Raw genomic sequence first — 27,659 nt, 5'->3', positions numbered from 1 at the left:
GGGAGATGCTTTGTGTACAGAAAACTGATCCAGCTGCAAGGATCTTCCAAAAAACAAAAATAAAACGTCAATACACAAACTCATTAAGAATGCAAATTGGTTCAGTAAAAAGTGGCACCATCTTTATTCATTTTACAATTTGACAATGTGAAGTCTACAGCATGGAGAGCAAACAAGTGTAGAGCACAGGAAATTACTGATATATAAGTTCAATATCATTTGTCAACTCTAATAAAATGTCAAAAGAAATTCTAGCTACAAGTTTCAGTTTGTGAGTTACTCAAATTATTCAGATTCATTTCATCACACAACTACCATGTATATTCTTACAACTTAGTCAGACTGTCCTGTATCTTGTGAGTACAAGAGTCCTAACTTAAACATCCCCAAATCCATTCATATGGGTAACATTTCCCACATTTCTAAAAAAAGAAAAAAAGGTTCAATTTAGGAAAAAACAGGAGCTTACATTCTGCATGTTGTACAGAGTAGTAATGCGATACAACTGTGTGTGAAGGGACCGATATAGACAAGAGAAAGCACACCCAACCCACACACGCCAACATGCATGCACACACTCAGGACAGATTTAAACCAGAGACACAAACATACACATACAAGTCATAAAAATCAAAACCATCAAAAAATAAAAGGTTATGTTTATTTCTGTATGTCAGGAGACTGAAGAATATTTTTGATAGATGAGTGTTAGAAAAAAAAAAAAGAAAAAGAAAGAAGTGTATCTGATAATCTAATGGACTACACTCTTAAAAATGCAGAACATCTACATTTTCTTTTTATGCACAGGAATGTTGGACATCTATTTCATTAAAAAATACAAAAATAAAATTCAAAAAAGACACCCACAATCCAGAATAATAGTCTGAAGGGGATGTGTTGGACAGGGGCAGAAAGGTTGAGGGGAGGGGGAGGGGGGGGGGCAATCTGAGTCTGCTTCAATCTGAGTCTCCTGGGTCTACAGCAAATGACCAGAGTACTGCTTCACACTGAAATAAAAAGAGTGGGAAAATAAATAAAATACACAGTAAGAAAATTGCAATTCACAAGTGTAAATATATATCAATGCAACTGTGGGAGGATGAAGTCTTGGGAGGAAACAGATGGAGAGGCAGAGCAGGAAGAAAGACAGACAGCGAGTAAGAATGACAGGCAGGCAGGAAGACTGAAAATAAGTGGCTGGCGGAAAGCGTGGAAGAGGAGGAGGAAAAAGAGGGGTGTGGTTAGTCCTTGTGTCCAAGCAGGTGCAGCACACTGAAGAGGGATGGGAGGAAGGAAGAGGGAGGCAGGGTTAGTTACCATGGCAACACTACACTACTCATGAGACAGCGGCGGCAGGTCTACAGCTGTATCAGCATTTGTGCTAAGCTTGGATAGCATCAACAAGGAAGTAGTGTGTATTATACATGCCTACTGGTTGCCAAGGGAGACAGAAGAGGAGGGGCCTGTGCTATTTGGCAGACTGTGATTTGTTGTCGGTTGATCTAACTAAAAACAACAAAATCACTAGTCTTCCACACAGCAGCAGCCAGGGGAAGAATCAATCCACTCCCTGCTTCACAGTGAAACGGCTTTGATGGCAAAGAGACATTTCTTTTTTTTCTTCTACCAATCATTTTCAATGGACAAATGTGACAGTCAAAGAAACATGTCAATCACATTGACTCTTTTAAAAGAAAAATGCAATATTGAGTTTGCCTACTCATTTACAGCCATTTCATGCAAGAGGAAGGTTTGAACTAGTTTCAGGTTGCATGGGGAAGAAAGGAAGGGAGTTAGTGGAGAAGAGACAGCAGGCAACAGAAATGCATAACCCAACAAAAAGTGGGTTAACTAGTATTGCAATGCAATTTCAGAAAAACACATTTATATTCATAACACAATCTATACACGTGTGGTTCAGAGCGATTAAAAAGAGAAAGAGAAAGCATCTTTAAAATATCTATATCCATCTATTAGCCTGCATGAGTTTACAAGACTGTACTTTCTAAGATGGGTTGCCTACACTAACTTTATGATGCACCCCAACAGGTGTGAGCTCAGGCCAGATGAGGTTCCCACATGACAATGTCATAGAGGTTTTGAAATGTTTCAACTCTAGGAAGACAAGCCAGTAGGCTTGATGAGCACAATTTCATGGGATAAATGTTTGAACTACAACTAGGGTGCTGAATCAAGAATTTCTACATCTAATGAGACGGAAGTCAATGTAATGCAACACCGCTGTGTCAGAACTTGCCTGTTCTGTAGAAGGTACTGGGCGTTCTGGATCTGATCCTGGGTGCCAGTAATGGTGATTATTCGGTCCTCAGAACCTTCCAGAGGCTCGTCGATCTTGATGGAGGCTCCTGACTCATGGCGGATCTGTTTGATCCGCTGGCCTCCCTTACCAATGATAGAGCCAGCCAGCTGTTGTGGGGGTAATGGGAACATTTCAGGCACTGGGAATACATGTGTGGAGCTTAAATGATTTGTTGTGATGATGCAAGATATGTTCAAGAAAATATGGTTTTAATATTTTAAGGGTCTTAACATGAAGTGTAAATGTGAAAAGATGAATAATAATAATAAATTACACTGAAAGATTCTCGTGTGAAGTCAATGTGTGGAAGACAACATGACTTATTTATCCCCACAACTGGAATAGTGTACCAGCCAGTTGTGCACAAATAATGGACTATGACACATACACACAAATACGAGGATAGCAAATGCAGATAACATGATCACATATGGCAATGTAGGGTTTTTACCCAGCCTGACTGAATTATATTTATGGCATTTGAATATAGTAGGTGAGATATTCTTTGGTGTGCCAGTTCAAATGTTATGTTGCGTTCATTTACTCACATCTTTAGGGATCGTCACTTGTGTGGTGATGACCGGGCCACCCATTTCATTATAGGAGCCACGTCCACCTGATGGCAAGAAGGAAGGGGGAGAGGTCCAAAGTACACAAACAGGGAAAAGAGGAGTGTAGAAACAGAGGGAAAGTAAGTAGAGCACTAAAATTCAATACCCGGCTGCCAGCATTATCACACATGGCTCTTTTCTAATCGTACAGATCGATAGAAATGTCGAGACTCACCGGACTGGTAGCTATCCCAGGAGGAACTGTTGTCTGAGCAGGAGATAAAGATAAACACTGACTCAGTATAAACATTAAGACGAGTTATTTCTGTGACATTTGTAAACAAATGACCCATTTCAATACGGATGTGGCTTGTCATTTTCGAAAGATCTTCTGAAGTAAACTGTTAATTGATATATTATTAGCTCTGTGTGCCATTTTTTTTTTTTTTAAATAGATACTAAGTAAAATGTCATTCCACTAAAGTTAAAATAAAAAGCACAATATTATTGCAATCCAATAGCCACGACATCTTAATATGAGCTGTAATGTCCTTCTGGCTACGTTGTCAGTGTACAGATTGTCATTTTCTCTATGAACACTACATTCAGACAAAATGCTTGACACTACAGTATGTATAAAAATACAATTAAAAAAATAAAACACAGGGCTGTAGACTAAGACATTCATATTATGACATTAAAAAAACATGAGTCTTAGTACTTACCATATCCTCCTCCACTCTGTAAAAAACAAACGGAAGCGAGTTACATACGGTATAGTCGACTCTTTTCATCTTTCTAGAGATCCCAGGTGAATAGATGGAGGAATGTAAGCACAAATGTATGGATGATGCAGCAGCCTCGTCCATGGAGTACTCAACTAAAAGCCACCCAGTTTTCGTCCATAAGCCAGACTCCTCCTCCTTCCCCCCTTTCCTTACATCTCCATCAGCCCCAATTTTCACCTGCTATTCAGCTGCTGCTGTCACCAGGGCAACAGGCAATTCAAAAAGCTGTTGCTGAGCAACGGCAGGCAGTATCCTGCCATCTCTCGGAGAGGCAGAGAGAGAGAGAGAGAGAGAGAGAGGCAGAGAGAGAGAGAGAGAGGCAGAGAGAGAGAGAGAGAGAGAGAGAGAGAGAGAGAGAGAGAGAGAGAGAGAGAGAGAGAGAGAGAGAGAGGCAGAGAGAGAGAGAGAGAGAGAGAGAGAGGCAGAGAGAGAGAGAGAGCTTCCAGTCTGTCAACAAAGCGTTATTATTGCCTAGCAACCAACCATGGCCACCACCAACCTACCCACCCCCAACATCCTCCCTCTCTCTTTGCAGGAAAAACAGGCTGGCCGTGAAAAGTACACAGTAAGAGGGCAATTATAGCAGATTTTTATGGGGTGTCTCAGGCTGTAGTAATTATGGTCATTTAGTGGGATGGCTTACACCATGCAAAAAATATCTTGATGCAGGGCTAAGATGACGGTGTGAGCATGAGGGACCAGGTACTGTTGCATCGTCAATAAACCACTATTATGATTATAACATAATGGACAATCACAGCATATTGTATAGCGCTAGGACCAACCAGTGTGAAAGTCTGAGGATGCTGGCACCCAATGAGATGCTAGAACTAGAGCGGCATGCATTTAGCAAAGGGTCACTAACCATGTTATCACTATAGCGATCTGGTCTGCCTCTTCTGTCACTGGTGACGAAAGAGTGTCATAGAAGGAGGGAGTGTGGAGGGGCAGAGAAAGAGAGAGATGGGGGGTAGGGTTGGAAAGAAATACAAAATGATTAGAAAAAAGATTGGACTGCATTCCAAAGGAAATTTGTGGTCTAGGTCAAACTGCACACACACGCTGAGCAAGATTACAGTATAAACACATTTCCTCTCAGCCATCTTCCTACACAGTAACAGGAACAGCTCTGACGGTGTTATGGTGAGAGAAGTGACAGGTGGTGGTGATGATGATCAGAGCCATGGGCTGCTGCTTCCCCCCCTATAACAGATCTTAAATTAGGGAATTAGCTGAGGACATGTGTTTGGATTTATTTGGTACTCTTGATGTTCCTAAGAACATACATGCATGGATGTTACTTTCATGTCAAACTACAGCCTCAACATAACTTGTTGCTTTTGCTTAACAGTGTTGGGCTGCATTCACACCAAATTAGGCGTTTGGTGTCACTTAAATGAGTCCCTACATGTGAAACATAACGTTGCTCGGTAAACAGCAGGATGCTACAATGGGAAGACTAGCGTTTTTGCCTGATTTGGAGTGAATCCAGCCATGTTGTATTACACATTGGTGTAATTAGCTACAATGACACCAATATATAAAAAAAAGCTTCCTATTTTAGATGTAAAAAAAATGACTAATTACAAGTAAGCTTGTGAAAACAAGCTGTTTTGCAGGAGACTAGTTACAAATGTCACCTTCCCAACAGCACATGACCTTCATACACCACCACAAATACTTTCTCTTAACCTGGGAGTGAATACAGATTGGATGGGTTATTAAAACAAAAAATGAGGATGTCATACAACATTACTGCAGTTCCCTGCAAAGCACTCCAAAAAAGGTAGAGTATGAACAGGTAGATGGGGATCAGGTTATAGACTGTATGCAGGCTAGGACACTACAGGCAAACAGACAGGAGAGCAATGGATGTTTGCAGGGCAGTAATTAGTACTTAAGAGTTACGGATGACAGGTAGGTTTATACAGTGTGTTATTTTCTCACAAGCCATGAGAAGAAAGGGATAACCAGGCATATTCAAAACACAACAAAGTAGTAAGGCAGGAACATATGGAACATGTAGGAATACCTCAACACTTAAAACTTTATTTTAAAAATCAATTAATGCAAAAATATTTGTCACATGTGTGAATGGAAATTATGCTGAACACCTGTCAGCGCTAGTAAATGTCTTATTCCTCACAAAGACGATCGGGTAAAATGCTACTCTACAGGAAGCACCACCCAATGGTATTGATGAGGAATCTTTGCTTTAGTGAATGATTATAGAGCACCTACCATTATTGTGGCAAGTGCAAGTAAAAAGATATTAAAGAGAATATCAAAATGTCAAAGTATCCCTTTTAAGATAAATAACAAAGTTTAGGCAAAGGTTTGGGGACAGAAACTTACTTTGTCCTGTCATCTGAGCCACGGTACGAGTCATAGTAACGGTCTTCTCTGTGGTCACGATGGAGATGGGAAAAAGACACACACAAACACACCCAGACATACAGTGATGAGCACATAAAATTAATGGAATGATAACCATGAATACAAATGTTTCCACAGGGGTTTATCCTCTGAATTAGACAATGTAAAGCAAGTTCGGTGAATCTGAGCTGAGTGCATCTGGTTGGAAAATAACCACCTGAAGAGAGATTAAGCTTTTTATATGCAGATGCAGGAGGAAACAAGTTCTCTCGAAGAGGAACTCGGAACAGAGCATAGACAAAACACTTAAAACTCAACAGGTCAACTTCAAACTGGTGAGTGAAATCATGCAGTCATTTGGCATTTAAGTGTTCAGTAAAACAAAGAAGTTGTACAAAATTGTATCTGTATTATAATCTGGCATTTGTAATGTACGATTTATATTTCAGGAAAACATGTTTGACACAAACACCAACAAACTCAATTAGATTGCCACGCCTTGACAGGACTGTTTGTGCACGAGTAAAAAAAAGAAGCAAAGAAGAAAAGCGACAGAAAGCAGCAACAGACTTTTCATATCTTACCCTCCTCTGTGTGGGTGACCCATGGTCATGTTGCGTCCACGGCCACTCCCCCTGCCAACCCTACTCGGGTGGGGTGGAGGAGGTCCTCGCCGGGGGCTCATCTCATCGTAATCTCGGCGAGTGGGAGGCATGGGGCCCCGTCCCCCTCTGCTAGAGGGCATTCGGTCAAACCCACGTTCTCCACCACCACTGGACCTGCCCCCTCGCATGGGGAACCCTCCCATAAGCCTGCGACCGCCTCCCCTCTCTTCAAACATCACGGTGAAACCACCGTATTCATATGTTTCGTCGTAGAAGTTAGGGTCGTAGGGCTGTGCACGGCCCTTTATGGGAGCCTAAAAAGGACAGAGGGAGATCATTTCACCTGCTCCAGGGCATTTAGAATGTAGAGTTTACAAGAACACAGGTGCGCTGGGAATAAATTCATCCATTTACAACAATGCATACATATATTCCTACCGTAAAACAAAACCTCACTGAACGGCATTAAATGTTCTGACGCACTTCCAACAAAAATCAGCTGAGCATGACATGCTGTTTACATGTTGGTTTTAGCATTTGAGTGTCCAACACTAGGCTACATTTTAAATGTCCTACCACAAAGTTATCTTCAAACAGAACAAATATTCAATTAATGGCTTCAATATGTTGCAATTCAACAACTTGTATACAACTTGACATATTACAAAAAGAAATATGAGGAGCCTCAACCACCGTAAAAGATTCTTACTTCAGCGATGAGCTCCAGCATAGTCTTGATACACTCCACCACCCTCTCCGTTTTACCACCAACCAGAACCACCCGGTCTGTCGACTGAGGACAACACTCCTGAAACAGCTTGATGCTGGTCTTTGTGTTCTGGAGACAGATACATGTACACATGAAGATCACAGACAAAGAGAAGGCTACTACATGATACAGCAGCAGATTCTACTTTAGAAGAAACATTTTAAGACACACATTACAGTCTGTTAACTGCTTTGCAACTGATTTAGTTCTAGAAAACCTGATCCTCATGTCTTGTATCAACATACCTCTCTGAGTTCCTTGATCTTGGCTCCCTTCACTCCAATGATTGAGCCAGCAAGGCTCTGGTGGATCAGCAGGCGAAGCTCACAGTCAAAATCCATGCCATTGTACTGCTGGTACTGAGCAGAACGTTTAGCATGTTAATTCTTTAATAAAATATATTAACTTGACTATAAAAAACCTCAAACCTGCCTGAGACTTGTGTTTCTTCCAAGTCTACCAAAAATCATCAACAAAAGGGCACATAATGGCATAAAGATGACAATATCACTTCAGATAATGGGGAAATACACTGCCGACCGGTAATACAACAGTCCAGTTCAGCCCATCTGAACCCCTTACTGGCAAGCGAAAATAGCCAAACAACAAAACTGCAAGAATACAAAACTGTAAAAAGTCAAACTTAAATAAAATTCAACTGGAAATCATCTCTGCAAAACAATGTACATTTACAACACAAAGCTGGGTAGCAACTGTAAACATCCACCCTTCTTTTCACTTCCAAATAAATGGGTTAGTTTATTGTGATGAACAAGAAAAGACATGGAGACGGAAAACAAGTTCAACCAGTCCTCACCTCTTCCAGTGTTGGGATAATCTTCAGCAGGATTTCTCCAACTGTCTCGATGTCGGCACTGATGCTCAGGATGCTTCAGAATTCACAGAGTGTGGGGTTTGGGGTGCCAGCAAGACATCCCAGGGGGAGGGAACCACAATTCAGATTAGAGAATTCATGACATCCGTTTTTTGCCATAAAAAAACAGTGACACTCCATTTAACCAACTCACTACTGAGACTAACACAGCTAAATGAACTGTTGAAATCCAGTGTTTTCTAAACTGTTCACCGTCACTGTAACTGGAATAAAGCTGGTACCCAAATAATGCAATGAAAAGAAAACAGTTGTTTGTCCAGAGAAAGGAAGAAAAGAGGCAAAATAAAAAGGGACCCAAAGAAAAGTGACTGCATTTGGTGACCAAGACGGGGGAGGGGGGGGGGAAGTCTGAGGAGGATCTGGCAGGAATAAGCACCAAAAGGTGCCAGAGAGAACTCTATAGTCCTAAAGCATAGTTTGGTGGATGCACACCACAAATACTTAGACTATTAATACCTCAAATAAGGTTCTCAACACAAATTTGAAAGATCGGGGAAGCCAGAGACCAAAAGAATCCCTTTCTTTATCATTTTTACCAAAGTGTCCTCCTGTCTTTAAAAAAGAAAATGACCTGGACAGCAATTCTGATGCTTCATTTGACCAAGAAATATGAAGTAGAATTTGTTGTCTGCACCCACCTAGTGACATACAATAAAAACAATGAAATTACTGATCAAGAGAACTTAAGCACAGTTTGTACATGGTAGTAGAATGGTAGACAGCTGAGGGAGAGTAACAGAGTAGATTATACCATGGAAAATGAAGTTTGCCACCACTGGAGTTGATGCTTTTTATGGAAATGGGAGAAGCGATAAACATAACACCAGAGAATGCAGGGATGAGTAGGACAGAGAGATAATCTGAACATTCAATAGCTCCAGCAGTCAATAACTAAAAAGGTCAGATGCAGCAGAAGACAGGAAAGGAAAAAAAAACACACACACACATGAATCCTAGCTTGCCTTTTGCGTTTTAGAATGGATGGACAATCTGAGTCTATCAGTATAATGAGGGCGTCTCAAGGAAAGAATGGGATGGTGCTAGAAGCAGGTGCGATTATGAAACTAACGTAAAAAAAAAAAAAAACAAGAACACCAGTATATCCACTCTGAGGGGGGAAGGAGGTGAAAACGCGAAAGATAGAGGATAGATAATCATTAATGAAAATTAAACAAACAAAACAGACATATTGCACAGATTATAGCAAAGATTTAAAAAGACAGTGGCAGATTGTGGAAAAACCCTGACAACACCAGCCTAAGTTTCAATGTTGACGTGACTTTAGAAATGGCATATAAAAAGGATGTTGACATGGCTTTTACAGGCAGATTTGGACATGAACGCATTTAGGCATTTTGACTTAGGCTAAAATACTAAGAGAACAGGTAGGTTAAAATACAGTGACTTGACAGAGGCAGGATGTTTATTTATTATTCATCTCTTGTTGTTTGTTTGACCTGTAGTCAGGCAGTGAGAGGGAGGAGCTTAGGGACATACCGCTCAGGCCCACTGCTGTCTGGGACTGACACACTGGCATTGTACTGGGCGTGGAATGGGCAGGGGCCAGGGCCATTCGAGCACAGATGTCAATCAAGTAAGGCGCCCATTTAGGGACAGGGCACGATTATGGACAGGGCCAACCAGGGTGTCAGGTGGGCGGGCGCAGGAGGGGCCATCCAGAACATGGGCAACAGAGGAGGAAGTGGGCAAAAGTCAACAGTAAAATAATAAACAAGGGAGAGGGAAGAGGGAAGAGGAATACATTTTTAATATACAGGCTCTACACTGTTCAAATGTGACTTTAATTTGATTCTCTCAGAGATTGGTTTGTCAAAGAGAGAAAAGGTGACATTGGAAAATGGGTAATGGCATATTAAGAACATGATAAGTTCAATGTTTGGGAATAGACCAGAGACAGTGAGAGAGGGGTAGAACAAATTGTGGAAGGCTAGAGAAAGAGGCAATGACATTAAATGAATTAAGAATTGGTCAGGTTGCCTTAACACTTACAAAAGAATATTAGCTGGCGCTGCAGGTGATCTCATGAACACCACACTGTGCTCATACATTTAAATTAACAAGAGCATCAGTGTTGCCACAAAAGCATCGTTACAATAAATTATCAATATGGAGAAACAAATGGACATGACAATCGACTTTGGTGCCAAGGGCCAGTTTAGCTGAGGTAATCACATGATGATAAAACGATAAAACCAATCCCAAAGGGTGTGTCTACTAATATCAATACAGGCATCAGCCAACCACACCCCTTGTTTACACAGAAGGAAATATTGCCAAATAGCAAAACAGGTTTTTAAACAGTTGTCCAGGGTAAATGTTTTATTATTATTTTAAACTGAAAAAATGTTTTGGGAGGCTGAACATCGTTCATGGGAAAAATAGAGAATATAAAATTAAAATTCAAGGTGTATGAAATGCATAAAATGTACTCACGTCTGTACGAAGGGCTTTGATGTTTTTTCCACCCTTCCCAATTACAGCTCCTGCATTCTGAAATCACAGAGAATACTTACAAAAACTGGAGACATAACAAATAAAGAAGAAAATTAATACTACATTTAATGTCAGGATAGGCACAATGCTCCTAATAAAAGGGTGGAAATAAATTATTCAAAAAGGCAGCAATGTGATCATGGCAACAAAAAGTGTACAAGAAATCGGCAGTCTAACTGAAGGGGTTCACAAAAGAAAGAGACAATGCAATTAATCACAAAAGGGTTTAAATGAAAGGGGAGTTGATTTACTTTGCTCTGCAGGAGGATGCGAAGCTCAACCATCTCGTCCGAGTTCCTAGAGCGCTTGAATGATTTCTGCTCATCTGCATCCTCAGCAGGGCGCTTACCTGACAAAGAGAGATAAGACCACGCACTGAAAACCATGCATACAAACTAGATAATAAGAAATAATCAAAGACCACAGAATGGAGTTTAGAACATAATCCCAATACTTATTAATTCAAACTGTTTTCAGAAGCTAATGTTTTATACCGTTAGTCTCTGTGTTGCCGAATGAAGTATCTTCTTGCTGTTCAATTTCTGTCTCCATGGTCTTCTGACACCGAAGGAGATAGGGTGGGCACCTCGGTCCGGGGAACAGGCAGCAGCAGGGAGAGAGAAGCAGAAAACTGGTCCCTGTGAGCGGTGGTAATCTGTCAGCATTGTGAAAGGGAGGGAAAGAAATAAGACAAGTCAAGCTGTGCGCTGGAGATCTGGTTATACAAGAACCCGGGATAACAGAGAGAAAAACTAGCAGAAAACTCCGCACTCACCGATATTTATTACAGGGACAAGGGCGTGTTGATAGGCGGAACTAAATAAGCAAGGACCAAACAGCTGATGCAACCTGTTGGGAGGGAGGGGCTAGTTTAAATACTGAAATGTAATGTAAAAAGGCTCAGTGATAGTAAAGCTGGAAACGCACCAATTATAATCAAATACAAATTATTTCACTGTTATGTTTGAATCTCTGTTATTGATATTTAACAAATATTACAGGTTAACTCGGCGTATGAACATCCAATTAGTGGGCGTTTAGGATCATCATTATTTGAAGGGACACAATTATCATTATGTTATCGCATCGTAACGTTATTAGGATTGTCCGGGAGAGAGAAGCAAATATTTAACATTATTTTGGAGTGAATTAAGTGGTGCTACACTCAAGAGATGAGTCGACCGGCCAGTGATGAATAAATAATAATAATAATAATAATAATAATAATAATAATAATAATAATAATACTAATAATAGTAATAATAATGTTAGATAGCAATATAACTTCGGTATTCAGCCATTTTACTGAAATATTAATCGAATATGTATCAATGTAACGTTACAGTAAGTAACTAATGCCAGAAATGTAGTAGTTAACAATTATACGAAATGCTGACATTTACCAAATTGAAAATGAGCCAACGATAACTTAGCTCAACCGAAGCTAACGTATCGACCATTGGCTAAGCCTAGTTCATGTTAGCTACCTGGGTTAGCTACGCGCTTCGTTGTGTAGATTTGAGCGAGCAATTTCAAAAAATGTCGATCGTACACTCGTTTCAGACACTACACTAGTTGAATACGAGGCAAAGTGTCGTTTTGTGTTACTTATCTAACGCGAGTAGGTTTATAAAACATGACCAATCGGTCATTACAAAGACGAGCCCGAACCACTCAAGCTAGCGGCTAGCTAATTTCGCCATGTTGCTATAATTTCGGTTGAGCACAAGGGGAGCTAACGTTAGCCATACCAGATAATTCAGCACCGTTGCATCAGACACACAATAAGGAACAAAGTGACCACTAAAGTCAGGTTTAGTTGTATAGCACCTGTGCACTTCAACTACATTAGGCTCAATGGGGAGCAGAAAAAAAGAGAAAACATCGTCAAAACACGAACCTGCAGTGCAACACCTTACTCGTCCCCTTTCCTTCTCTACCGAACCTGGAAATGTACAAGTTACGGTAAAGTGTGCCGATTGGTTGAACAGAATGCAAATCAAACAGGCGAGAGTCACCATTGGCTAGAAGAGACGTCAATCACAAGAGAAGAGGCGTTTCCAAACCCGATTTCCGGGTGCAGTTACATCCGCAAGTTTTAGTGTGGTTGCTCAAATTATTCCTGTTTATAAGGTATTATCTGCGATGCTAATGTTAAATTGTGTCTTTCTAAATATTTGTAGAGGCACAACTGTTATGTTTGCTGTTGTATATAAGAGCTCCTATGGTCATGTTGTTTAGACACAAAGCTAATGTGCACTATCGATAATAAGGAGTCAACTTTGGCGCCTTGGCTGCTTTCCACAAAACTTCGTGGAAGAGGCTGCCTCCATAGCTTTCAGGTAACCTCTATATCAACACTTACTTGGACATAAAAACATTATTTAGTAGGTCATTATGTGTTTTCATTATTCTGTCGCATGCTATCCCTCAACAGTACCCATACGTGACCATCTGCATAGACACATGTCTTATTCAAACTGATGTGACCACATGAAAACACCAGGAGCAATTATTCTTTAATTCTTGTTTCATAATAAACTAATCTTGCCTGTCGATAAATCACCACAAGTGTTGGTGTAAAGTGGTTTCGGAGATCCAGAGAGAAAATGACCCCTTAAACTCCCTTTTAACCCTGAAATTGTATAATTTGAACCACTTGTATACTGAAAACCCTAATTAAAAAATTGTGTCATTGCTAACATGTAATCAAGAGTAGAATCATTACTGATAAATATGAACAACAGTACTGTCCTTATATTATAACAGATTACAGTGAGGAAGATATCAGGAAGTTGCCTAAATTAAATACTCACAAAAGAAAAGAGGATGGCCCCTGAGATCCAGGCAGTGGTACGATCTACCCAAGCCTGGCTGCAGTCCTCTTGGCACGTCCAGGTGCCCTTTGCCTGGCTAGAAGCCTGCGTGGAATGGCTGCAGGAAGAGGCAGGAGGAGCACGTCGTCCTGTCACAGCAGCAAATCAACCAACAGGTAGGCAAGATGTCTGAATGCAACATAATGACAGTCTACAGTTTCTCATTTGGCATAAAGATGGCTTAGTTATGACTGACATGATTTAAGTATAGGACTTGGGCCACATGATAACAGGTGATTGTATATGGAGGGAGGGACATGGTTACTTCGGTCTCTGTTCCAAGACAGTCTCAGCATTAGATATGAATGTCCTCTTAATCTTTCTCCAGCCATCCACTGACTTTGGTTGATGACCTTTAACCCCTTCCCAGTTGATGCTGTAACTGGTTTTGGTCTCTTTACGTTATTTATTCTGTCTTCTGTCTGTCTTTGGTCGAGCTGCAATGATTTATCGACTAATCAATTTGTCGATCAAGGAACAAACTATTTTGATCATCGATTAATCGTTGGCAGAAAACTCTGTTTTGCTATAATTGAATATGGTGTCTTGGTGTCTCGAGTAACCCAGATTGAACTGAATATTCTCCTCGCCACAGCAGATTGTTTTTGTCTCTTTCTGTCTTGTATGGAGGGAAATTCCAGTATCCTTGCACACTAAAAAGACATAACTCGTCATTTGTAAATGTTTTAAGTAGCTGTTTTATTTAACTTGACATGCCAAGTAAGCTCAAAAGATGCTGTACACTTTGTGGGGCCCAGTAAACATATATTGTTGAACCCTGCACAAATATGCAGAGCACAGGGGAGCCCCGGCAGCTCACCTGGTAGAGCGGGCATCCTATCAATAAAGGCAAAAAGCCTGAAAAATAATATTTAAAAATAATTAAATATACAGTGCAGAGATAGCACAACTCATTGAACTTTAGAACCGGAGAGGCTGTTCCTTGGCTATCTTCGGCCCCTTGTGAGACCATCGATGGACCCACTTCAGTTCGCCTACCAACGGGGCATCGGGGTGGATGACGCTGTCATCTACCTGATGCAGAGATCCCTCTCTGACCTGGAGAAGGTTGGGGGCACTGTGAGAATCATGTTCTTTGTCATAATTATATTTCTCCAGTGCCTTCAACACCATTCAACCCAGGCTGCTGGGGGACAAGCTGGAGCGCTCAGGCGTGGACCATCACCTCACCAGCTGGATTCTGGACTACCTCACCAACCGCTCACAGTACGTGAGGACCCGGGAGTGTCACTCGGCCATGATTGTCTGCAGCACAAGGGCCCCCCAGGGAACGGTTCTGTTACTGTTTCTCTTCACCCTCTACACTGCAGACTTCACCCACAACACAGCAAAGTGTCACCTGCAGAAGTTCTCTGACGACTCTGCTATTGTCGGCCTCATCTCTAATGGGGATGACAAGGAGTACAGAGAGCTGACACAGGACTTTTCCCTCGGGTGTCAGAGGAACCACCTCCTGCTCAACGCAGGGAAGACCAGGGAAGAGCTGGTGGTGGACTTCAGGAGGCGCCATCATTCTCCCCCAACACCAGTGAACGTCCTGGGAACAGACATTGAGATTGTAAAATTTTACAATTAGCTGGGTGTTCACCTGAACAATAAACTGGACTGGTCAGATAACTCTGCTGCTCTGTTCAAGAAGATACAGAGCAGGCTTTATCTGCAGAGGAGACTGAGGTCTTTCGGAGTGCAGGGGGCACTCCTTAAGACCTTCTTTGACTCTGGAGGCATCAGATATTTTTTATGGAGTGGTCTGCTGGGGCAGCAGCATCTCGGCTGCTGACAAGAAGAGACTGAACAGAATGGTTAAGAAGGCCAGCTCTGTCCTGGGGAGCTCTCTGGACACTGTGGAGGTGGTGGGAGACAGGAGAACGACGGCCAAGCTGTCCTCTCTATTGGACAACATGTCCTGCGATGCTAATGTTAAATTGTGTCTTTCTAAATATTTGTAGAGGCACAACTGTTATGTTTGCTGTTGTATATAAGAGCTCCTATGGTCATGTTGTTTAGACACAAAGCTAATGTGCACTATCGATAATAAGGAGTCAACTTTGGCGCCTTGGCTGCTTTCCACAAAACTTTGTGGAAGAGGCTGCCTCCATAGCTTTCAGGTAACCTCTATATCAACACTTACTTGAACATAAAAACATTATTTAGTAGTCATTATGTGTTTTCATTATTCTGTCGCATGCTATCCCTCAACAGTACCCATACGTGACCATCTGCATAGACACATGTCTTATTCAAACTGATGTGACCACATAAAAACACCAGGAGCAATTATTCTTTAATTCTTGTTTCATAATAAACTAATCTTGCCTGTCGATAAATCACCACAAGTGTTGGTGTAAAGTGGTTTCGGAGATCCAGAGAGAAAATGACCCCTTAAACTCCCTTTTAACCCTGAAATTGTATTGTATTGTAAATTGTAATAAGGGCCAAGCTGTCCTCTCTATTGGACAACATGTCCCATCCCCCCTCCAGGACACTTTGTCCTCACTGTGCAGATACTTCAGTGTTATGTCCCATCCCCCCCTCCAGGACACTTTGTCCTCACTGTGCAGATATTTCAGTGTCAGGCTGCTTCACCCGCGGTGTCTCACGGAGAGATACCGTAGGTCCTTTCTTCCTGCAGCGGTCAGACTGTACAATCTACACGGCCCCTGGTAGACCACCACACCAAGAACACACTATTCCACCACTGTTGTGCAATTATCACTATCATGTGCAATATTCACTTTTACAACTTTTTATCAACCACTTTGTACTTGTATTACGTTTATTCTCCATCCATCCATCGTCTACCGCTTATCCGGGATCGGGTCGCGGGGGCAGCAGCTCCAGTAAGGAACCCCAATCTTCCCTTCTCCGGGCCACATCCTCCAGCTCCGACTGGGGGATCCTGAGGCGTTCCCAGGCCAGTGAGGAGATATAATCTCTCCACCGAGTCCTGGGTCTTCCCCGGGGTCTCCTCCCAGCTGGACGTGCCTGGAACACCTCCCTAGGGAGGCGCCCAGGTGGCATCCTTACTAGATGCCCGAACCACCTCAACTGGCTCCTTTCAACGTAAAGGAGCAGCGGCTCTACTCCGAGTCTCTCACGGATGGCTGAGCTTCTCACCCTATCTCTAAGGGAGACGCCAGACACCCGTCTGAGAAAACCCATTTCGGCCGCTTGTACCTGTGATCTCGTTCTTTCGGTCATGACCCAGCCTTCATGGTCCATAGGTGAGGGTAGGAACGAAGATCGACCGGTATATTGAGAGCTTTGCCTTCTCGCTCAGCTCTCTTTTCGTCACAACGGTGCGGTAAAGTGACTGTAATACCGCCGCCGCTGCTCCGATTCTCTGGCCAATCTCTCGCTCCATTGTCCCCTCACTCGCGAACAAGACCCCGAGGTACTTGAACTCCTTCACTTGGGGTAATGGCTCATTCCCTACCCGGAGTAGGCAATCCACCGGTTTCCTGCTGAGAGCCATGGCCTCAGATTTGGAGGTGCTGATCCTCATCCCAACCGCTGCACACTCGGCTGCGAACCGATCCAGTGACTGTTGAAGGTCGCAGACCGATGATGCCATAAGGACCACATCATCTGCAAAGAGCAGCGATGAGATCCTCAGGTCACCGAACTGCAACCCCTCTCCTCCACGACTACGCCTCGATATCCTATCCATGAAAATCACGAACAGGATTGGTGATAAAGCGCAGCCCTGGCGGAGGCCAACATTCACTGGGAACGAGTCCGACTTACTGCCGAGTATCCGGACACAACTCTCGCTTTGGGCGTACAGGGATTGGATGGCCCTCAAAAGTGACCCCCTCACCCCATACTCCCGCAGCACCTCCCACAGTATCACCCGGGGGACCCGGTCATACGCCTTCTCCAGATCCACAAAACACATGTAGACCGGACGGGCGTACTCCCAGGCCCCCTCCAGGATCCTTGCAAGAGTAAAGAGTTGGTCTGTTGTTCCACGACCAGGACGGAATCCGCATTGTTCCTCTTCAATCAGAGGTTCGACTACCGGCCGAACCCTCCTTTCCAGTACCTTGGAGTGGACTTTACCAGGGAGGCTGAGAAGTGTGATACCCCTGTAGTTGGCACACACTCTCTGGTCCCCCTTTTTAAATAGGGGAACCACCACCCCGGTCTGCCAACCCCTAGGCACTGTCCCAGACTTCCACGCAATGTTGTGGAGTTGTTTGACTACCTCAGTGACTTCCATCAGGGAAATTGACGATGATCCCCCATCAGCTTCCAGCTCTGCCTCAACCATAGAGGGCGTGTTAGTCGGATTCAGGAGTTCCTCAAAGTGCTCCTTCCAGCGGCCGATAACCTTCTCAGTTGAAGTCAGCAGGGTCCCACCCTTGCTGTACACAGCTTGGATGGTTCCTCGCTTCCCCCTCCTGAGGTGCCGGATGGTTTTCCAGAAGCACCTTGGTGCCGACCGAAAGTCCTTCTCCATAGCTTCTCCGAACTTCTCCCACACCCGCTGCTTTGCCTCTGACACGGCAGAAGCTGCCGCCCTTCTAGTCCTTCGATACCCTGCAACTGTTTCCGGAGTCCTCCCGGATAACATAACCCGGAAGGACTCCTTCTTCAGTCGGACGGCTTCCCTGACCACCGGGGGTCCACCACGGTGTTCGAGGGTTACCGCCCCTTGAGGCACCTAAGACCTTCAGACCACAGCTCATCACCGCAGCTTCAGCAATAGAGGTTTTGAACATCGCCCACTCAGGTTCAATGCCCCCAACCTCCACAGGGATGGCTGAAAAGCTCCGCCGGAGGTGTGAGTTAAAGATCCCCAGGACAGGGGCTTCCTCCAGACGTTCCCAGTTCACCCGCACTACCCGTTTGGGTTTACCAGGTCTGTCCAGAGTCTTCCCCCACCCCTTGATCCAACTCACCACCAGATGGTGATCAGTCGACAGCTCCGCCCCTCTCTTCACCCGAGTGTCCAAAACATGCGGCCTCAGATCAGATGATACGATTACGAAATCGATCATTGACCTTTGGCCTAGGGTGCTCTGGTACCACGTGCACTTATGAGCATCCTTATGTTCGAACATGGTGTTTGTTATGGCCATTCCATGACTAGCACAGAAGTCCAACAACAAACGACCGTTCGGGTTTAGATCAGGGAGGCCCTTCCTCCCAATCACGCCTCTCCAGGTGTCTCCATCGTTTCCCACGTGTGCGTTGAAGTCTCCCAGCAAGACTACGGAGTCCCCTACTGGAGCCCCCTGCAGGGCTCCATTAAGGGTCTCCAAGAAGGCCGAATACTCAGAACTGCGGTTTGGGGCATAGGCACAAACAACAGTCAGAGTTTTCCCCCCCATAACCCGAAGGCGTAGGGAGGCGACCCTCTCGTCCACCGGGATAAACTCCAACGTAGCGGCGCTCAGCCGGGGGCTAGTGAGTATCCCCACCCCGGCCCGACGCCTCACACCTTGGGCAACTCCGGAGAAGAATAGAGTCCAACCCCTATCCAGGAGTACGGTTCCAGTGCCAAGACTGTGCGTGGAGGTAAGCCCCACCAGATCCAACTGGTAGCGATCCACCTCCCGCACTAGTTCCGGCTCCTTTCCCCACAGAGAGGTGACGTTCCACGTCCCCAGAGCCAGCCTCTGCTGCCCGGGTCTGGTCCGTCGAGGTCCCTGACCATCACTTTACTTCATTTGTTATGTTGCTGTAACAAGGTAAATTTCCCCCTTGTGGGACTAATAAAGGCTTTCTGATTCGGATTCGGATGCTACAGTGGGAAAGGATCGGCAAAAGTGGGCGACTGAAAGAACACCTCCTGGTCTGACAAATCCTGGTTTCTGTTGGAACATGCTGATAGCAGGCAAAATGTTTGTGAAGACAGCATGAATCCATTCTGCTTGGTGTCAGCTGTACCAGCTGGTGGTGGCATCATGTGGGGGATGTTTTCCTGCATCATTTGTACGGCACAGAGTACCTTAAATATATTGTTGCTCATCAGCTGCATCCCTCTGTGGCCAAAGTCTATCTATCTCTTTATTAATATATTACAACGCAATAAAAATAATACAGTGTCATAAAATAGGTCTTACAGTGGGAAATAAACTTGCTGTGAATGACAGAATTGCAATTAAAACAATTTAAACCCTCATGTGCCTCACTGCATGACATGTCATTTTAGGCGCTGGACCAGTGGCTTCTGACAGACCTGAGGGTCCTGGGCTTTCCTGTTCTCCCTGAAGGGCTCTCTCAGGCCCAGAAGACTGAACTCAGCGGAAACTTCTGTGTCCAGGTACAGGCTTTTTGATCATACATTTCATTCTATATATTTCATCTCAAGTTTAATGTTAGATTTTATGTTAGGGCCAATAACCATTGATCAGTCAAAATTATGAATCAGCCAGAGTTTTGGCTTTAATAATTAACCCTCAAAAATCAAAAACAACAACTAAACACAGGTGAAGACGGGAAAAAAAAGACAAATATCACATGTAACAATAATAGCATTATTATTATTATTATTATTTATTTATTTTCTTCAAATTTTCTATTGATATCGCGATATCGTTAACGTGAATTATTTTGGCCACAATGATCATGTAGTGAAAATCTGATATTTTTTCAGCTCTAAATCTAACAAAACTGATACACTAAACAGAAAAGATCACACACAGAGAATAATGCTGTTGTGCTGTTCAAGGGGAGGAAAGATTGGAGGACAGGCAGAATCCATATTATAACAAAGCATCAAAAAATCAGCTGGAAAACCCTGAGACAGAATCTTTAAATGTAAGTTGGTTCCAAATGACACAATGAGGGGAACCACTGGATGCATGTTGCACTGTATATAAATTATACTGTTATAAGACTGGAGTGTCAAACAGCTCACTAGAGATTTATGAAATTCTTATGCTGGAAAAAAGCAACATAATCAATAGTCCCACTCTGTTTTAGGTTGACTCATTACTCGACATCGGCCAGCCTGCATATGGTCAGCTGCAGAAGTGGAGGGGCTCAGGTTGTGCCAACGACGAGGTGTCTGCTGACACACAGGTCACCCAGAGGCCCTGGGAAGCCAGACCAACCCGTATGCTACTATTGCAGGTCAGAAGCATGTATGAAATCTCCTTTGAATGAGATACTTTGTAAATTTCCCAGTGGACTTAACAATCGCATTACCTTACATCATAGGTCTTCAACAGGGGATCCACGACCCCAAGGGGGTCCGCGGAGGTACTACAGGGGGGTCGCGAAATTGTTTGTCGCTGTACTTCGCGAAGGGCGGCGACGCACACCTACAGTCAGAGACAGAGTTGAGGAAAGGAGAGGGGTGAACTAAATACATATCCGCCACGCCCCGTCGCACGGACCTCTTCAGGCCTCTTCTATACAATATATACAGTCGGGAGTCCCTGCTCCACGCTACACCAGTTTGGGGGTCCTTGGCCTGAAAAACGTTGAAGACCCCTGCCTTACATGAAACAGAATATGTGCTAAAGTCGTCTGCAACAGTTAGTTGATCGACAGAAAAATAATTGCCTATTTTGATAATTGAATAATTGTTTAAGTACATTTCCATGCAGAAATTGCAGAACATGCTGTATTCAGCCTCTCAAATATAAAGATTTCCTGCTTTTCTATGTTTTATATCATATTAACTGAATATCTGGTTTTAGACAAGACCTTAAAAAACATCACCTTGGACTTTAAGAAACTGGAATGGACATGTTTCACTATTATCTGACATTTTATAGACCAAACGATATAATAATAAATAATTGTGAGATTAATCTATAATGAAGAAATTGTTGGTTTCAGCCCTAATATCATTATTTTGTTAAGAAAAAACTTTGTGATCACAATAGTCTGAAAGCAGAAATATTTTACAGCACTTTTTGGCATTGTACACAAACCGGTAGTGACTACGGTGTATTTGAGATTAAAAATACAATGTTACACTATTTACCAGTGTGTACAATTATACTCAGTCATTATATATGGCCAGGATTTATCTTTAAGTGTTTGGTCGGGTAGAATAATGAAGACTTCTGCTTCTCTTCCTAACTGAATCAGAGTGGACAGGTACAATCAGTGGGAGCATATGAAAGCGTAAATTGCCGGAATATAAGGCGCAGACTGTAATTTTCACCTTAAGTAATACACTTGTCACTGCTCTGTGGTTTCTCAAGAATAGTTCTTGTGTTGCTTAGAAACGTTGCAATAGCTTTTTCTTTTCTTTTTTTACTGTTTCTGAGGTCTGAAGTCGCACAATTCCAGAAGTCATAGGGTGCAAAGACCCATGGCATTTTAAAATACACTGGAATCACTGTCAAAAGCCAGGGTAATAAAGCAGATGTGTTCAGATAAGCTTTGACCAGCCTTGCATTTTAAAAAGTCCAGCTCAGCCAGCATAAGTAATAAATAAAAATAAAAACATCTATTTCCAAATTCACTGAGTCTAGGTTTGAAGCAGCAGTGTGACTTACAGTAGTACAGTAGCTGCATGTCACAGATAAAAATGCATAGAAGTGTATTTATCATGTCATTTGTTCTTTCAGAATTTCTATTTAGAGAAACAAGGCTTCTTGACTTGTAATATTTTGAGAATGTAAATCTGTAATCATTTCGCTGTTCAGTTGTTCCTGGTCAAATACACCGTCTCTGTTGTACAGGTGACAGATGGAGTCCAGAGCTTGGAGGCCATGGAGTATCAGTCCATCCCTGCGCTCAGCACAGCTCTCAGGTTAAGAATCATTCTGTGTAACATTTTACTGCATTGTGGTGTCTTTTTGCTGCTACCAACTTAAAGAGAAGAACCACGACTTTCTACAATTTATTAATCTCTTTCTTTTTTCTTTTTCACGTCTTTCCAGCAACAGTGTCTCTAGTCTTAAAACAAAAATTGTGTTCTAAGGAAACAAAGGGAATGCTGTTACTTTATGTCTTTTTAGATTTGGGGTGGATATGTGATCAAATCAAAAATGTAATCACATTTAATTAACATACTACTGCTACGTCACTGCCAGTTTCTCAAGAATCAAGAAAAAAAAAAATGAAAATACATTTATTTATTGTTGACTCTCGTAACCCTCAGGCCTGGTGTGAAGCTGCAGCTACAGGGGAAGATGGTTTGCAGACTTGGGATGCTACTGTTGGGGCCAACCAACATCAAGGTCCTGGGTGGTGAGGTGGAAGACCTGGTGGAGAGGAATAAACAGGTAAACTGTTTAACCCAATATGTTAATTAAAAAAAGTCTTTATATTTACCGTAATTTTCGGACTATAAGCCGCACCTGACTATAAGCCGCAGACGCTAAATTGACTAATTTGTACATATATAAGCCGCACTGGGCTATAAGCCGCAGACGCTAAATTGACTGATGTGTATGTAGCTGGTCTGTAGCTGACACCACGATCGACTCTGCGTTGTGTTGTGTAGAACCAGGAAATAACGATGGAGAACTTCTGCCTGTTCAATCAGCATTTATTGTCTCTGACCGTTGGTGTTTTCCTTAATTTGTCCATAAATTACCGTTGAAACAGAAGAAACACATGGAAGTCATCATCATACGGTAACTCCACAGTCGGGGTTTTTGGACATGCACCCCTCTCTTCAGCGTATCCTTCTTTCTGTCTCCCGAAAAAGTGGCGCGAACCCCCAGAAAGTGCCGGTTTCAGGAGTATCAACATAAAAGCATATTTAACAAAATAAGACTCCTCGAAAATTTTTTTCCATAATGAGGGTGTCTCACACACTGCCTCGCTCTCGTAATGTCCGTCTGTCTCTCGTACCACTCGCTACTTTTGCGCGCTCTTTCCCTGCATCCGGTGGACTGTAACCTGTAAAATCCATAGATTTAGGAATTCCCCTAGTGGCCGTTAGCTGTAAAAATCCATAGATAAGCCGCACCGTTATATAAGCCGCAGGGTCGCAAAATGGGGAAAAAGTCGCGGCTTATAGTCCGGAAATTACGGTAATACAGCATTGAGATTAAATATATATAGTTGTTATAGTTACTGTTTTTCACAGCTAATGAATACAACTGAAAGACTCAATCCTAACTGTTCTTATACAGCCGTGTATAACATGTAATGTATGCAGATCCAATGGTATATTTCTATATTACTGACAGGGCAAGGTGCTGTGTCGGACACTAGGACTTCCTGAGGAGCAGCAGGAGGGGGAGGAGGCCCCACCAGCACCACAACAAGGTCAATTCAATTCCCTTCAGCAATTTAGATTTGATATAAAATAAGGCATGTTTAAGAATTGAAATGTATACCTTATTTCTTAGCTTAATGGGATAGTTTGGATTGTTTGTTGTGGGGTTGTAAGAGGGGTACTTATCCATAGTCGGTGGATTACCTACAGTAGATGACGGACGGCATGCCCATGTTTGTAGATTCAGGCTGGACTTACAGCACGGAAGCAAAGCAATGTACCGCTGTGGACGGAGGCAGCAGCAAAATGTATAGCCGTTATCTATACTCTCTTTAAAGACAAAAAACAGTAATTTTTCCTCGCAGATCGAGGCTGGTCCCCCGCTGCCTCGATCAGTTAGTTTGTTTGTGTTATTGTGGATACACCCAAAGTGCCGACCTCCATCTGCTGTAGTTAATACATCGACTGTGCTAAGCACGTAATACCACCCCACTTCAAACAATCCACATTATCCCTTTAAACTACCCATTTTATAATTGAACATAATCATGATGTCGTGCCTCATTTTGTTTCCTCTTCAGGTAACCAGGAAGTGGAGGCCCTGGAGCTAGATGACGCAGAGTTGTTGGCCAGTCTGGAGGCCCAGGAGGAGGTGGAAAGGGTTCAGGTTGGGAATTTTCAAGACAGCGCCTACGGGACCCTCAGTGAGACCTCCACTCAGTCCTCGAGAAGCTCCTCTGCCAGGAGCCTTGTCTCGACGGCCTCATTCAGGTGGGTGGTTAACAATATAATGTCTTGACATTTCGATGCTGGAACTCCTCAGTGTTCACCGTCAGGCAAATATACCTTGACATTTAGAATTTTTGCGTAATGTTTGTCTTCAGAAAGAAATATCAGCATTTACCTTTCAGCTACTTGAGGAAGCATTGAACACATTAATTCTGCAGCCTATAGACACACTTATTTTATATATAATGTTTTTCTAATTGTTGCTATCTTTATCTTAGCCTGCTGTCATGTGACCACCAATTTCACCAATTTCAGAAACAAATGAGTAAATGAATAAATTCCCTTATGATTTAATCGTTTTGATTGAACGACAAAGGCAGTTCACTAATTATGATATTAAATTCAAAATAAGCTTGTTAGTGTCAAGTTATTGTGAATTTAGCAACTCAAGGCTGTAATCAAAGATAAGACTTAACAGTTTTGAGTGATATAACTATTTTTGTCCCCTTGTTTCTGTAGCTTCAGAGCTTTTACTGTTTTTCAAAAAGACTCCTACCTTGGAAAGGTAGCTTTAAAACTATATTTGATTTGTTGCATATAGCATTACCTCTGGCACACTGGGCCCACCAGTACTGTTAAAAAGCACTATATTATCTTGGTCCAACATTTTCTGGCTGTTCTCTTTCTAGAAGTGGTTTGACCCAGAGCAACAGAGGTGGTTCAGTCCAAGGGCGTCGCCACAGTAACGAACAAGAGGATTCTGACCTCTTGATTCAACAAGAGATCTCAGATGCCAACATGGCAGACGAAGACTTCCCTGATGAAGACTTTGACGATCTTCCTCTGGATGAGTTGAACAGTGTGGTTTTTCAGAAAAGTACAAATGTTACTACACAGTCTGACAGCAGTCACAGAAGCACGTCACAGAACAACAACAACCTAATAACAGGAATTCATAACAGAACGACTTCTCAGTTTGTGCAGCACGCTTTGAATGTCTCTGGCTCACGGCTTGATTCAAGCAACTCCAGATCCACCACACAGAAAAGAGACTATCAAGGCTCTACTAGAGGAGCTAGAGGGCAGGTCTTCTCCCCAACAGCAGCTTTAGAGCCATCACATGAATTGATGATTGATGATTTGGTTACTAATGCTGAGAGTGACTTCATGGATGAAGATATGGACTGCTTACTCGCAGAGGTGGAAACTGGGCGGCTAAATCAGCTCCCTGTCCATCAAGGACCTAGTAGAGCCAGAGACAGCTCTGCCAACAGAACTGAAACCTCAAGCTCCAATTGTGGATTTACCAGCGACTTATCAAGAAATGCAACGGATAGGTTTTCTATTAATACAGAGCCTGCATTTGAGAGCTCACACAACACACCTCAGGTGCAAAATTACACTTCAAGCACTGCAGTATTTGATCCTCAGAGTGAAGGTTCGGCCCCTGCTCTCACTCTGACCTCTCCACCTTTTACATATTTGTGCCTGCTCGAAGAGATGATGTCCAAACAACAGCATCACACAACAGAGATCTGCGTCAAAGCTTTCATTGTGACTCTCTTGGGGAAACTGAGCAGCAACAACGGTTTTTGGCGCGTCTGTGCTACAATATCTGATGGCACTGGTTACCTGGACGTGGAGCTGTCCGATGAGGTTTTGACAGGCCTGCTGGGCTTCTCGGTGGCGGAGAAGGGAGCTCTGAAGCGGGACCCATCCCGGAGAGGTGAGCTGGACACTGGGATGAGGAGGTGTCAGGAGGAGCTGGTGGACATGTGCTGCGTTATGACCATTGTGGTTGAACCAGACGGCGGAAAAGCTGTCATGACCAAGGCAGACCCCGTCAACGAGAAAGTAGTCCAGCAGCTGGAGCAGAGGGTGAGAGACGGGAGAAAATAGACCCAGAGGAGTGCCTTTAAAAATTCTCCCTAATGCAATGATGGGTTTTGTTTTTTAGGATTGGTATTCAACCTGCCCTTCTGCTCCAGATTTGGAGAGCAGAATGTGTGAACTGGATGTCTGATGATCAGTAAGCAGTATGTTGCATGCATCCATCTGCTAGTGAATGTGACATTCTGTCATTTGTCATTAGAGGAATTCATTCATCTATTTTAAGAGCTTTTTTTTCTGCTTGAAATTCACTGCATCCATCCCAAAGATAACAGATCTTTAATGTCTACACTTGATATTTATCATCACAAATTGTATGAGAAAACGATGCGAGAAGAAGAGTGAAGCAAGTGAGATGAGAGAACGGAATAGGGGGAGAAAATAAGTCATATTCTGATGGTTGTAATGAATTGCCAGCCTTTGCATCCATTCAGTACATCCATTACTTCTGACTGATATATAAATATTAAATATCCAAGGGCAGCATGGGTATTTAATAAACTCCCCCAGAGGAGAATGAGAGCAAAGGGAGTTAAAGGAGAGGCCATGAGCTTCGATTATTTCTGTTCATTATAGAGACTCATCTGTTTTTGTCTTGAATGAATATATAACACAAATGTGATGCCTTGCCTGTATTTACTGTATTTTTAAATAAAATTGTTCTGAAGGTTATATCATTTTCTTTCACTCACTGGCTAATAAAGTGTGCTTGACGTAAGGACTCGCTGCTAATTTTATCATTCCATTTGTTCTTGTTGTTTATTGTATTCCTCAAGAATAACAAGAAAAATCCACCGGAAAGAGTAGCTGTGTTTCATCTGGTTTATAATAGTTTTATTAAATGCACCTTTCTGATATGCACTGTTTGTAAGCACTTATAATTAAAAGTAGCCCTGCAGTATTATCTGGTCTTGTAGCTCTTTATATGTGTCTGAAATGTCTCTTTAAGAAGAAACATCTCAACAATTTGTACTACTCAAATGAATTTTAGTGTTGTCTGCCATCATCTAATATACAGGACTGTCTCAGAAAATTAGAATATTGTGATAAAGTTCTTTATTTTCTGTAATGCAATTTAAAAAAACAAAATGTCATACATTCTGGATTCATTACAAATCAACTGAAATATTGCAAGCCTTTTATTATTTTAATATTGCTGATTATGGCATACAGCTTAAGAAAAC

General features: G+C 42.7%; 2 protein-coding genes across 6 annotated transcripts; one reads left to right on the top strand and one right to left on the bottom strand.

Moving 5' to 3' along the window:
• Positions 1-100: 100 nt before the first annotated feature.
• Positions 101-12,845, bottom strand: hnrnpk (heterogeneous nuclear ribonucleoprotein K). Of its 5 annotated transcripts, none has more exons than XM_029438916.1 (17): positions 12,719-12,801; positions 11,594-11,667; positions 11,313-11,473; positions 11,070-11,167; positions 10,759-10,815; positions 9,802-9,845; positions 8,227-8,299; positions 7,655-7,768; positions 7,350-7,478; positions 6,620-6,954; positions 6,015-6,062; positions 4,525-4,564; positions 3,597-3,612; positions 3,107-3,139; positions 2,869-2,936; positions 2,258-2,427; positions 101-1,007 (listed from the first exon to the last, which is right to left on the bottom strand). In XM_029438916.1, the coding sequence occupies exons 3-17, from the start codon at positions 11,368-11,370 to the stop codon at positions 977-979; spliced, it is 1,314 nt and encodes a 437-aa protein (XP_029294776.1). In that variant the 5' UTR covers positions 11,371-11,473; positions 11,594-11,667; positions 12,719-12,801; the 3' UTR covers positions 101-976. The 5 variants fall into 5 exon arrangements, with proteins under 5 accessions (XP_029294776.1, XP_029294780.1, XP_029294777.1 ...); XM_029438920.1 differs by having other exon boundaries at positions 7,655-7,762; XM_029438917.1 differs by lacking the exon at positions 12,719-12,801 and adding an exon at positions 12,570-12,711.
• Positions 12,834-27,147, top strand: rmi1 (RMI1, RecQ mediated genome instability 1, homolog (S. cerevisiae)). Its single transcript, XM_029438915.1, is given in 10 exon segments — positions 12,834-13,160; positions 13,588-13,767; positions 13,769-13,810; positions 19,876-19,986; positions 20,649-20,798; positions 22,367-22,437; positions 22,789-22,912; positions 23,828-23,906; positions 24,438-24,627; positions 25,275-27,147. Coding segments are annotated over 9 exon segments (2,097 nt in total). The 5' UTR covers positions 12,834-13,160; positions 13,588-13,647; the 3' UTR covers positions 26,485-27,147.
• Positions 27,148-27,659: the final 512 nt, after the last annotated feature.

The sequence above is a fragment of the Cottoperca gobio genome, chromosome 9 (assembly GCF_900634415.1).
Source record: "Cottoperca gobio chromosome 9, fCotGob3.1, whole genome shotgun sequence".
NCBI lineage: Eukaryota > Metazoa > Chordata > Actinopteri > Perciformes > Bovichtidae > Cottoperca > Cottoperca gobio.
This window is presented reverse-complemented; position numbering and strand designations above follow the sequence as displayed.

Coding starts and splice junctions, on each gene's coding strand:
- hnrnpk (XM_029438919.1), bottom strand. CDS start 11,370: ATGGAGACAGAAATTGAACAGCAAGAAGATACTTCATTCGGCAACACA. Junction 7,479..7,654: donor AGATCAAGGAACTCAGAGAG/GTATGTTGATAC, acceptor ATCTGTCTCCAG/AACACAAAGACCAGCATCAA. Junction 6,955..7,349: donor TGCTGGAGCTCATCGCTGAA/GTAAGAATCTTT, acceptor TGTCCTTTTTAG/GCTCCCATAAAGGGCCGTGC.